This window comes from Apodemus sylvaticus, chromosome 17, assembly GCF_947179515.1.
Source record: "Apodemus sylvaticus chromosome 17, mApoSyl1.1, whole genome shotgun sequence".
Lineage (NCBI taxonomy): Eukaryota > Metazoa > Chordata > Mammalia > Rodentia > Muridae > Apodemus > Apodemus sylvaticus.
The window spans coordinates 57,894,121-57,906,737 of NC_067488.1; the positions used below are offsets into that span (position 1 = coordinate 57,894,121).

The window sequence follows — 12,617 nt, forward strand, 5'->3', positions numbered from 1 at the left end:
CCCATTTATGCAGGAAGCCAGATGCCCTGTCAGAAGGAGCTGCCTTAAATGGTCCTGTGTAACTGCTGCCGCCCAGCTCCGGCCTGCCCTGGTCAGGCTGCTTCCTTAAGCAAGAGAACTACCTGGTGATGCAAGTTGTTTTTTTTTTTTTTTTTTTTTTTTAATTTAACTTTAAAATAAATGCTGCATTTGGTAAAGCTGGCAGTGGAACCAGTTGGTGACCCAACCCATGTCTCTCCTGCCTGCCCTTGGTCCTGCTGGAGGACAGGATATACCTGGCCACTCCCCAGTTCAGGTTTTGGCATGGCAATAAGGTCCCTGACATGCAGCTGCTACCTGCAGGAGCTGGGGAGGGAGCAAGATCCTAAGGTGCCAGCATCAGATGGGCAGGAAGGGTGAGGATCTCCAGGCTCTGGGTTCATCTGTGTTTTTTAACGCATGGAGGAAAAGCCGTTTTTTGCACTTTGTACCCAGCTACAGTACAGGGTCTCTCTTGGCTCAGGGCATATGTAAAGACCGGAGCTGGAGAGACCTGATCCCCACTAATAGTAATAATACATGGGGGTCTGGCACTAGTTTGGCCACATGGGTCAAACCCCAGTTCTAGCTGCCCAGAGGCTCCTGGGAACTGGCATTGAATCAGGCTATAAATTTTGACTGCCTTAAAAACAAAAGACCCTCTGGACCTGAAGGGGTTGTCTCTGTGCTCAGCAGGGCAGACTGGCACACTTGGGTGGGTGTTGGAGCTGCATCAGACATATAAGAGTAGACACAGAAGAGCACTGAGAGGCTTAGAGACAGGGCAGCCATGTTGTCCAGGAAGTCTAGAAGTCTATGTTGTCTTTTTTTTTTTTCTTTTTTTTTTTTAATGTTCTAACCTTCTGACAGGGCATCCAACCCCCAATAAAAAGTATCATTCTTACTGACCAAGTGTGTGTTATTGTTAGGCTGCAGATGCCCAGCCCCAGCCTGTGTAGACAACCTTTGCTATCCCAAAGCTCATTCTCAGTAGTTGGGACTCAGGCTGAAACAGAAGTGAACAGTTTGACCTTAACAGTCAGACCAATGATAGCCATTTTGTGAAGGCTTGTCCCGCCCAACCCCAGGGCCCATCCTGGGAAGTGTACAAGAGGTGTGTCCCTCTGGAAGTGAGTCAGCCCAAAGGGTCACAGCCCTCCCTCCCTCCAGCAGCGCCTCTGCCTCCTTCATTGGGTCCTGTGGCTCTGCCCTTAGCCTCTGCCAGCACTCATCTTTTTTCTCAGTAAGATGCCTCATCTGCTTCCCCGGCTCTTGACTCAACACTGGAATGTGGAGGGCAGGGCTCTCCTCTCCAGAGTCTGTCCTGATGGGTTTCCTGAATCATACTTCAGGAAAGAGCTAAGGTTATCCATGTCCAGTTGTGGGGATCAGAAGTCATGAAGACGGAGGTTCACAGTCACCTCCCACCGCATGTCACATGTCACCCTCTGGCATCGTCTCTGGATCTGCCCCTTCTGTACCTGCTGCTACTCACCCTCCACCTTAAGGAGCCAGCAAGGGCGCAGATTTCCAGTGGCTAGCCCTCAACACCAACAGTCACCTGGCTGCAGCACTCATGCCTCTCTGCCCCAACCCTGACCACAAGCACATAGCCAACCAAGTCTAGGCCTGGTGAGGGTCACAAGCAAGGAGAACAGCAACAAAAAATCACAACGCCCTGAAATATGATAATAGGGACCTCCAGAATGATGGGGGGGGGCGGTGGTATGGATCTAAGACCCACGACCACTATGGGTGCTGCCCCTTCACAAAGCCACACTCCCCCCATCCCAGCTTCCTTGCTTGAGGACCTTTTCCCTAAGAGCCCACGCATGCTACTTTCTGTCCAGGGTCTGTGACTTTTGTCCTTTGCCTTCACAACAACTTCCCAAGGTCTCCCACCCCCTCTACACACCCCGCAGCATCGTAGATTTGAATTGATGCTCCAGAGCTATCTGGGTAGGAAAGATGGGGCTTTCTCTGGCATGGAGGCCCAGGGAAGTTGGGTAGCCAAGTGCTAAGTAAGGACTTAAAAAGTCCTTCCTTTACTGCAGAAAGTTCCTTCCTGTGCAAAGCCGCTCACAGCCAGGGATCTTGGAGGAAGATGGGCTCAGGCTCCAGAAAAGGTATACAAAAAAGATGGCAACCCGCTAAGCACTCCAAAGACCCCAGGGTGGAGACAAAAGAGCCACTCTGGGCAGACCCACAACTCACATTGCTGATGCAGGCACACAAGTATGTCGTTAGTTCTCTCTTTATATAGACTCTGGTTCTAGAAACAACTTAGCACAGCCAGCCGGCCAGGGCCAGCACACAGATGGGCCGGGTAGGGTGGACTATTTACAAACCCAGGGCAGGGCTGTACCATGGCCGCGTCCCTAAACGGCTCAGCCATGACACCACAATAAGTTAAGCTGGCCAGGTGGGGCGGGGCAGGGTGGGGCGGGGGCTGTACACACAAGTGCTGGGGGGCTCAGGGCCTCAAATACTGTCGAGGGCCGGGGCTGTAAACATGGCCGGGGCGGCCCTGCCCACCCCTAGTGGTCTGTAACGACTGGAAGCAGAGCAGCCCGGGCAGGGCCGGGAGGGGTCAGGCATCCGACAGGCAGCTCTGGATCCGGTCCACCCACTGCTGGGCTGAGGGCACATCCTGGGCACAGAAGTTGTAAACGCGACGTGTTGTCTTCACCTGGGAAGAGCAGGTTACTGACTCCATGCCCCTATAACTCCAAGCCCCTGGCCCCAGGTGTTCCCCACCCCTTGACAGAGGCTCACATCAAAGAAGGCCTTCTCATCCACAGTCTTAGGGGCACCTATAGTGGGTGTGCCAGGTGCCACAGCTTCCACCTCTGCCAGGTCAATGACACCCTTGCATTCTGTGTCCACTCGGTGGTCATAGTAACGCAGCTGGGGTGAAGATGAGAGGATGCAGAGTCAAGACAGGCCTGTCTTCTCTTTCCCTTGTCCCTCTACCACACTCACCTGGTGCTTGGTCTTGTCTAGGACAAACCAACGGGCTTTCCAGGGCTTCATGAAGGCCCCCTTCTTGTATAGGGTGCCCTCATAGGACCTGCATTTGAACCAGAATCAGGGCCAGGTTAGCTATTAGGTGGAGGCCCACCTCTAGAAATTAAATGAAGGGTCAGTCCCTCTATAGTCATCATGTAACAGACACTGGGTCCCAACACCATATCTGGGAGGTAGTCCTATGTGACACAGACACCCTAAAGAGGAAGAGGAACTTAGCAGTCAAATCTGTGCAGGCAACCAGAGTAAAATGGCCCCTCTAGGCTCAGAGGGTGGATCCTGTCTGGCCCCAGTTTCATCTAGTGACTGTCTTATGGGTACCTCTTGGCTCCATTTCAGACCTGCTACAGTCACCAGGTCTACAACCCAAACCTCTTTTGATGCTGATCTATGCTTAGGCAAATGTTATAGCTTCTACAAGTCCTTTTACCCACTGAAAATACTGAACTCCTCAAAGAACCTAACCCCATTTGAGAGTCATGCATGGGTCCCAATTCCAGTCCAGAAGTAGCAGTGGGGTGTGCCTCTCACACCTGTTCTCACTCTCAGCTGTCTGGAATTGGCTGTACAGGGTGCTGGTGCTCCGCCGGGCAGCCTGCCGAGAGCTGGATGTGGTTGAGCCACTGCTCTGGTCACTGTCCAGGCTGAGACTAAGAGTAGAGCCCACAGGCCCCTCCTGTAGATAGACACCTAGCGAGCGGCGGTGGTGGGGCACAGTTGACACCAGTAGTGAGCTAGGGGTTCCCTGCAAAAAGCAGAATGGAATTAATATCAAGGCTGATTAGCCTCCACCTCCTGGCAACACACATTCCAGATATTCCTCAGCCCAGCCAACCATCCCACCCACTCACACGGCCATCTTGCCGGCCTTCAAGGCGCTGAGCAGCCTTCACCCGGTCCCAGGTGTCTTTCCAGCGTTCAGAAGGTCGGCCTAGCTCTGTCTCTAATCGCTGCAGCTCCTGGGGAGAATTGGTGAGGAAAAGATCATCCAGAGGCGGGAAAGGCAGCTCAGCAGTCACAGCACTTGTTTTTGCAGGGGAGCTGAGTTTGATGCCCACAACTATATGGTGTTCACATCTATCTATAGATACTGGGGATTCAACACCCTTTTCTGACCTCTCTAGGTCCCAGGCATGTATGAAGTACATATTACATACATGCAGGCAAAACATACATACACATAAAGATTTTAACTTAAAAATATTTTAAAACAAAAAATCTAGACTGAGTGGGCATACTGGTTTAGTCAGTAACAGCTTGTCACTAAGCCTGTCAACTGAAGTACAATCCGTAGGACCTACATGACAGAAGGAGAGAACTGGCTCCTAAAAGCTGACCTCTGAACTTCCAGCCATACACATGCACAGACACACTACATAAGTAAATGTAATCTAAAACATTTTAAAAATATATCCAGACCAGGGGTGGTACAATTCTTTAATCCCAGTACTCAGGAGGCAGATGCAGGCCAGTCTTTATGAGTTACAGGCCAACAAGGGCTATATTATATCAGAAGATAAAAAATAAAAGATGACATTATATAGTTCATATGGATATGAATGAGTACTGATTTTGGTGAACATACTGCAAGTCAGAAAACAATGTAATGATACCATAAAACTGAATGTAGTGTGTGGTTTAATCAGTATCTCTCAGTGGGGGTTCACTGTGGGGCTTGAATTGAAAGACTCGCCACATCTGAATCTATATTCAAAGGAAATACCCTTTAAAAGCAGTGACACAGTGCAGTCACATGGACTAAGTGTGGTGCAGCTCAGTGTTAGACAGCACTTGCTTCCTATGCCATAAGCTGGATTTAATATCCAGCACCACTCAACACGTAAAAAGAAAGATAGAGAGAAGCACGTGGGCAAAACCAGGCACCGTGTTTCCTGTGTAGTTCTACCTCCCTGGCAGGCTAAAATAGAAGGATCACTTGAGACTAGCAGTTCTAGGCCAGCCTAGGGAAACACAGCAAAAACACCTTCTCTTAAACAAGTGAGAGCTTGTCATAGTAGTTTACCAATGTAATCCTAAAACTTGGAAGGTTGAAGCCAAAGTATCAGGAAGGAGCTCAAGGCCCTCTTTAGCTACATAAGACATGTCTCAAAGAACAATAGCTGGGCACAATGGCATATGCCTTTAATTAGAAGGTGGAAACAGAAAGATTACTGAGTTTGAAGCCAGCCTGAGAAAAAAATGTTAGTTTCATATTAACTTGGGCTATAGTGAGACCCTGTCCCACCACACACACATACAACAAAACCAAAACAAAAACCTTAAAAATGCAGCAGGCAGGTGGGCAGAGGTCATGGTTCAGTGTGTGCTTCTACGTACACACAAGGTCCTGGACTGAGTCACTCATTTATAGCAACAACACAAAGGGGTGGGGCATCTTCAGACATAATAAAACAAAAGCTTGAAGCAAGGTGTGACTAGCAGATCTGTATTTCAAGAAATTTAAGTCTTTCAGACTAAAAGAAACTGGTATTAGATTAGATATACAAAGAAAAATAAATTAGAGGCCAGACCTAGAGTATGTACTCCCAACTACTAGAGAGGCTGAGGCAGGAGGATCTCAAATTGTAGCCAACTAGGACAACTTAGATCTTTTTTTTTTTAAATTTATCATTTCTTAATATTTGTTTGTTTGTTTGTTTATTTATTTACTATAAGTACACTGTAATTGTCTTCAGACACCCCAGAAGAGGGCGTCAGATCTCATTACGTATGGTTGTAAGCCACCATGTGGTTGCTGGGATTTGAACTCAGGACCTTCGGAAGAGCAGTTGGTGCTCTTAACCAGTGAGCCATCTCTTCAGCCCCGACAACTTAGATCTTGTCTCAAAATAATAATAATAAAAAAAAATTGCCGAGTTTCAGCTATAGCTCGTGGTAGAGTACCTGCCTAGTATATATAAGGCCCTGAGATCAATTCTCAGTACTGGAAAAGCAAAGTGAAGCAGAAAGAGAAAGCCTTTCTCTCATTCTTTAACTTCTTTAAAAAAAAAAAAAAAATAGCCGGGCGGTGGTGGCGCACGCCTGTAATCCCAGCACTCTGGGAGGCCGAGGCGATGGGTTTCTGAGTTCCAGGCCAGCCTGGTCTACAGAGTGAGTTCCAGGACAGCCAGGGCTATACAAAGAAACCCTATCTAGAAAAAAAACAAATCCAAAAAATCAAAACAAAAAAGAAAACAAAAAAAAAAGTATAACAAAAATAAAAAACTGCATATTTATGCCATAGAAAAACTAAGAGGCTCCAGTAACATGAGATTGAGACAACTCCTCTGATTTCCATACTATCATTCCCTGTACAAAACCACCCACCCACAGGCACACATGCACTCGGAGTAATAAACAAACCCTTCGGGACAGGCCCCATACTGGGTCATCAAAACATATTTCACATTCCCTACCTCACTTGGGAGCACAAATCAACATTCTACTTTGCACAGGAGGACACGAGATGATGCTCACAGAGTCTTGAAGGGAACACAGCCAGCAAGGGGAGTGCAAACCTCTTCTTACTTAGGGCCTGGGACTCAGACCTGTAGCTGCTCAGCCCCTTTGATGGACAGCCATGGGCACCGACAGGATCTGTCACCCTGTACACTGACTGCCTCAGTTACCGCACACCAACTACCACAGCTAATTTGACCATTTTTTTCTTTCAAGGGATCTCTGTCCTTGTTTAAGTCTGATTTCTGAGCAGATACAGCCAGAAAAGATGGAAAGTCGGAGGCAAAAGTGACTCTTTAAACTCCAGGGCTGGAACCCAGAGAGCTCCTGCCCACTTTAAGGCATGCCTGTCAGACAACCGAGCAGAGGTGGAGTAAGTAGCTCCTGGGAAAACCCTGCCTGCACTGACACCCAGGTACTGCAGTATCGATGTGCTTTGTACCTGCGTGAAAGATTAGCCCCAAGGAGCAGAACTAGGTAGGAAGTGATGGATCTTTAAGAGATGGGGTCTGGTGGAAGGTCCTTGGGTCATAGGGAAGGCATCTTGGAAAGGGTGAGAACATTTCTTGGAAGACTGCCATGATGTGACCCAGCCCAGACACTTCCTAGAACTGAGCACATTCCCTTGAACCCAGAACTGTAAACTAAATAAATTTCTCTACCTTGTCAACTAACTTATCTCTAGTATTTCCTCACAGTGCCAAGTTTGATTAATATATGAAGTAAAGGGATACACATACGCCATGAGCAAAACCAGGTCCCAAGTCTTGAGAGATTTTTGACAAATGCTTTCTTATCATTATCTGTAAATATCTATTAGCATGAGACAGAGACCTAAGAACCACAGCTATCCCATGTGTGTAAGCAGTTCACATGGTGGGCGAAGGCAGAGCCACCCCAGTTTTCAAGGGTACTACTGACACACACACACACACACACACACACACACACACACACACCTCTAGGACAATACACACCTCCAGCAGACGTGAGATGGCATCAGGCTGGACTCGAGGGCGGCTGTCATAGCATGGCCATACCACACGGCGCCTGCTCTGGGGAGCACCTCCATCAGGACGTTCCTCTTCTGGAGGCTCAGGGGGTCCCTGGGCCAGCTCCCAGTCATAAGGGGGCCCCTCAGCCAGCGTCTCCTCAGTGTAGAAGTCCCACACCTTCAGATTGGACACATTGCTGTAGGGTCGCAGCACCTGGAGCAAGCAAGCCTATGTTCAGAGGCCGGGCCATGCAGGAGCTGCTGCCCCAGCCAGGCCCCACTCACCTCTGTGTCCTCGGGTGCATACGTGTAGTTGTAGAACATGGGGGTCCTCTTGCTTAGCCGGTCTACGTACTCCCACACTGACTTGCATGCCAGCTGGCCCCTGCGTTCACCCTTCTCCTCGTACAGCAGCCCTACACAAGAGCAGCACTGAGCTTAGTTAGGGCCCTCTGTCCCAGACAGTTATCCCAGATGTCCTTCTTCCCTACATACCCAGCTCAATACGCTCATAATCAGAGTCCAGCAAGAAGGTCCGGAAACGGCGGGATGCGTGGTGGTAACCAAGGAACTTGAGGTAGAACTGACTGAACTCAAACTCCATGGGGAACTGCAAATGGACCTGTAAGAAGCCAGGGGTCAGAGGTCAGGTGAGAGGAGCACAGCTCAAGCCTACCTACATGGAAATCTGCCTACCTGGTGCACACAGTCCAGGAACTGCAGGAAGACAGGTGTGAAGCCACTGCCCTGCCCAGCTAGGGTGTGGGCCCCGCGATGGCTGAAACGATGGCCAAAGGACAGCCACTCCTTTTCCACCAGCAGGCGGAAGCCTTCCAGAGTGCGGTAGAAGGGGTCTGAGAGCAGCTGCACCAAGGACACCACCTGCCAGCACCAACCAGATGTCAGGGGGGCATCTGAGGCCCGTCCCCTCCCCCTTCCGTTCACCTGCACACACCTGAGTGGTGATGTCCCAGCCGTCCTCCAGGCTCACCAGGACGGAGGAGCCAGAGTCGAGCAGCTCCACCACCAGCACAGAGATCTGCAGCAGCTTGTGAATCTGCAGGGACAGGAGATCTCTGCACACCTCGGTCAACCGGGCCTGAGGCGCCCATGTCCATAGCCGCCTTGGAAGGCCAGCGCTGTCTACAGCACTGGTCGGACCCATTCTGCTCTGCTCTGGTCGTGCTTGCACTGTTCCTCCAGCCTGCCCATCCCTCCCAAAACACCCATGACAAGGAAGGCAGATTCAGAAGTCCCTGTCCTTTGCTGGGAGTGGCAGTGGATGCCTGTAATCGCAGTACCTAGAACTGCCACGAGTTCTAGGTCAGCCGGTGCTACACTGAGAAGGTGTCTCACAGTCAAGCCTTGCCCTTCAGGTGGCAGCAGTCCCATCCCTCAGCATTCCAGTTTTCACCAGGCACCAATGACAACAACAACCTATTTCCATTCTGGAAAAAGGGCAAAGCAGCAGAGGGCCCTGTCCCACAAGCCAGTGTGATACTACACTGGACACCAAAGTCCCTGAAAACAGCAGACTGGCCCTGACCACTAGCTGCCTCCCCGCCTATCACTTCCTCTCCCCCTCCTCATGCCCAAGATGTCAAACAAGCAAGCCCAGACCTAAAGAGACCTAGCACCCAGGTGGGCAGAGGCAGAGGCAGTGCAGAGACCTGGGTCAGCCATTCTGAGTCCTCCAGGGAGCGCAGAAAGGAGGCTGGGCTGGGCTCAGTGGCAGGGCACCCAGGCACACAGGCCTTCAACAACTTCTTGAAGCTGGCTTTCACCTGCCTTGCCTCAAATACTTCAATAGGTACCAGCTCCCACTGCTGCAAGGGATCTGGGCGCACACCCTGGAAGAAGACCAGAGACAAGCTGTGAGCCACGCCTAGTCAGTGCTCCCAGCTGACCCTGCACCTCTATCTCAGTCACCTTGAGCTGAGCTTTGTCCCCAATGATGTAGAGGGCTGCACGCTGTGGCCGCAGAAAACCAGAATCAGCTGGAGCTCCATTGGTGTGGGGAGTACTGAGGAGATCTCTGCCAGCTAGCCGAGAGCCCACGTCAGCACCAAGACCACTACTTCGACCACTGGCTCGGACACTGCTCCATTTCCCTACAAAGGAGACACCCAGTAAGCACTAGATTGAGGTCAAAGCACCACTTACCTGGGGCTGGCTGGGCCTGGCCTCCAGGGAGGGGACTGAGTTTCCAGGCAGGGCAGAGTGGTCGGCAGGCCACAAGAGGGAGGAGGGCTGGAACACACAAATGCTGAGGCATATGGGGGTGGCCTGTGTTAGTGTCTAGACTGGGATCAGGTGCTGGGCAGGTAAGTGACTAGGGCTAGGAGGAGTCCGTTGTGCTAGTCTGTCACAAAGGGGCAGTTAGTGCTGGGTGTGGAAGGAGATATTAGTGCCCAAGACAGCTTGACTCATACTAGGGGGCCATCAGTTCCAGTTAAGGGGAGAGCCCCAGTACGGTACCTCGGGACGCAGTCCATCTGGAGGCCGAGGCCGCCAAAGGGTTGGACAGCGTGGTGACCCTGGCTCGGGGGCTGGGCACTGAGGGCACAGCAGAGAGAAGGCTCAGTTTGGTTCCAGGCCTGGGTTGTCAGAGGTTCCCACCAAGCCCCACTCCCAGGGTCAGTAGCAGGATGGGCCCTTGTCTGGTCCAGGCATGGGTCCTCCCCACCAGGGACAACTAGGTATAGAGGTTCTATGATACTGGGAAGGGTCAGGCTCTGGAATAGTGGACTCTTCTTCAAACAACTCAGAGAAACCTTGTCTTCAAGTCTCTCCTAGACCTCTTCCTTTATAGCAAGCCAGGGTCTGACTGATGGACAATTCCACGAATATTCAACACACAATCATGTAGTAACCTTGCCCAGAACAAAGCACAGGTTATCTGAGAGCCTCAGTCTTGGAGGTGACCTAGAGGCAACTAGAAGAGGGGGAAGAAGAGCTGGAGGGGCGAGGAGACAGTTTAATCGAGGACACGAGCAGATCTGAGTCCTAGGACTGCACCATGCAGTTACTGGCTGGGACAATGTGGCAGCATCTGGGAGAAGCCTGAGTCACACCTCAAGTTTACCTGACTGTGCAGAGGCCTCATAGAGGACACAGAAAAAGGCCTGGTGCACAACATCACCCCACCCAAAGCCGAGATCACTATGGTCAAGCTCAAGGCCAGTCTTCCACACCCTGACCTCTCTGACAAGCCCACATTATAGACGGCAGTTAGCCATGGAGTGCAGACAGTCTTGCACACCCTGACCTCTCTGACAAGCCCACATTATAGACGGCAGTTAGCCACCTTGGAGTGCCGACAATATCCGCCAACTTAGATGAAACTCAAAGCAGAGCTGAAGGGAGCCAGACAGGATGGTCAGGATGGCCCTACACCCTGAAGTTATAACACCAGAGGCAGCAACATTTGCATTGGAGAAGGCTACAGAGATGATGTCCAGAAGGCACTGGGGAAAGGGAAAGCTCACAAATTCTGAGGGGAGGGTGTTGCCTGGAGGTGCCACTCAGGATTTCTGGCAGAAAGATCAGACTGTAAAACACATTTAATCATACAAAATCACACAAAAAGCAGGTATTCCGAGGGAACAATGACAATCGGTCAGCCCGGCCTATCCATCAGACTGGTATCACTTGGTGACCGTGAGAGCCGACTGGCTACCCATCCTCGGCACCAGTGGCCAGCAAGTGTTAACAAGAGATGAAGATCACTGCTAAGCACTGGTAAATACTGATGAGAACCACAAGTTCTCAGGGAGTGAAGAAGCCCGGGTAGAGTAGAGACAGAAAAAGGAAAGGGCAGACAGCTCCACGCAAGAACAGATCTGACTTGGTGTGGTGGCACATGCCTTTAATCTCAGCACTCAGGAGGCAGAGGCAGATGAACTTCTGTGAGTTTGAGGCCAGTCTGGTCTACAAAGCAATTTACAAAACAGCCAGGGCTATGGGAGAAACCCTATCTTGAAAAAACAATAAGAAAGAACAATCAACCATAGAACAAGATACACAAGACAGCCAGACTAAGAACCCCGGCCTGTAAGATGGCTCTGCTCAAAAGAACTCCTACCAGCCTAAAAGCCACTGGTGCCACCCTGCTATCAGGATCCGAGCCCAGGAGAGAACGTGTAGTGCTACAACTTCAAGAGGGGAATGGAGGAACTGGAGGTTAAGGCCTGGCATACTGCTAACACCGTTTGAGCATACAAGATGGACTGGGGCAACTTATTCCCAAGTGATAGTGTCATACCAGCTTGGTAAAATGGGCTCTGTAGTCTATGGTAGATGCCACACATAATGCTGAGACAGATTTCCAAGTACAAGGACCTAGCTTGACATGAATTGGTCTTGGTGTGCAAGTTCGTGGCTAGAGTTGTAAGCCAAGGAATCATTAGCTAAGGATCTCAGCATGAGGCAGTCAAGCCATGAGAATGAGGCAGACAAGAGCAGTGCCCATAACCCACACTTCACTTGCTAACCAGGCTGCCTTCCCTCAGTGTCCAGAACATACCCAGGGCACCCCTCTTTTAGCACTGCCATCTAAACCAACTGTGAAAACAGTCCAGCCCACAGCTAGAACTGGACAGCAAAGGAAGGGGCTAAACTAATAGCCAGTGGCACACAGCTGCTCTCTGGGCCTCCTTCAGATGACAGGCCCATTGCATAAGGACAGAAGACACTGCATGAGAAGAGCAGTGCTCAGGCAGAGACCTGTCTGCCTCACAGGCAGAAGCCAGCACAGGAGGAAGGTGGGCCTGGCACCTCTTTTAGTGTGATCAGGTGCTATGGAGGTATGTATAGGAGATGACAAGGACAGCAAGAACCGTGCAGACAAACCCCAAAGAGTCAGGACAGAATACTAATGGGCACAGTGGCCACTGGAAGTGGGCAGGACAGAGGAAGGATGAGAAGATGATGTGTGGATGGTCAAGGGCTTAGGCCTTGGCAAACAGTGAGGGGTGGATGGAGGCCACTGGTGGACGGGCTGGTTTACGGAAGGTGAGGAAACGGTCAGGGTTACAGTCAGAGGAGACAGGGCCTCAGGACACTCACCTGGTATGAGCAGTATTCCTGCCCTGTCTCACAACTCGGAGAGGAGTCCCTC

At 50.8% G+C, this 12,617-nt stretch overlaps 2 protein-coding genes across 10 annotated transcripts in view; one reads left to right on the forward strand and one right to left on the reverse strand.

Moving 5' to 3' along the window:
- The window catches only part of Ppp6r2 (protein phosphatase 6 regulatory subunit 2), a 66,460-nt gene extending 65,534 nt beyond the window's left edge, over positions 1-926 (forward strand). For all 6 annotated transcript variants that reach the window (XM_052161219.1, XM_052161224.1, XM_052161223.1 and 3 more), the window contains one exon: positions 14-926. In XM_052161219.1, coding sequence (XP_052017179.1) covers positions 14-62 — 49 coding nt within the window. In that variant the 3' untranslated portion in view covers positions 63-926. The remainder of the gene's footprint in view (positions 1-13) is intronic.
- Positions 838-12,617, reverse strand: part of Sbf1 (SET binding factor 1) — a 28,020-nt gene continuing 16,240 nt past the window's right edge. For 2 of the 4 annotated variants that reach the window (XM_052161216.1, XM_052161215.1), the window contains exons 29-41: positions 9,977-10,054; positions 9,428-9,609; positions 9,169-9,348; positions 8,454-8,555; positions 8,195-8,380; positions 7,994-8,120; positions 7,784-7,914; positions 7,482-7,712; positions 3,897-4,004; positions 3,579-3,790; positions 3,001-3,088; positions 2,794-2,925; positions 838-2,707 (exon numbers count right to left, since the gene is read on the reverse strand). In XM_052161216.1, coding sequence (XP_052017176.1) covers positions 2,609-2,707; positions 2,794-2,925; positions 3,001-3,088; positions 3,579-3,790; positions 3,897-4,004; positions 7,482-7,712; positions 7,784-7,914; positions 7,994-8,120; positions 8,195-8,380; positions 8,454-8,555; positions 9,169-9,348; positions 9,428-9,609; positions 9,977-10,054 — 1,856 coding nt within the window. In that variant the 3' untranslated portion in view covers positions 838-2,608. The remainder of the gene's footprint in view (positions 2,708-2,793; positions 2,926-3,000; positions 3,089-3,578; positions 3,791-3,896; positions 4,005-7,481; positions 7,713-7,783; positions 7,915-7,993; positions 8,121-8,194; positions 8,381-8,453; positions 8,556-9,168; positions 9,349-9,427; positions 9,610-9,976; positions 10,055-12,617) is intronic. The other 2 variants (XM_052161218.1, XM_052161217.1) reach the window with 1 other exon arrangement.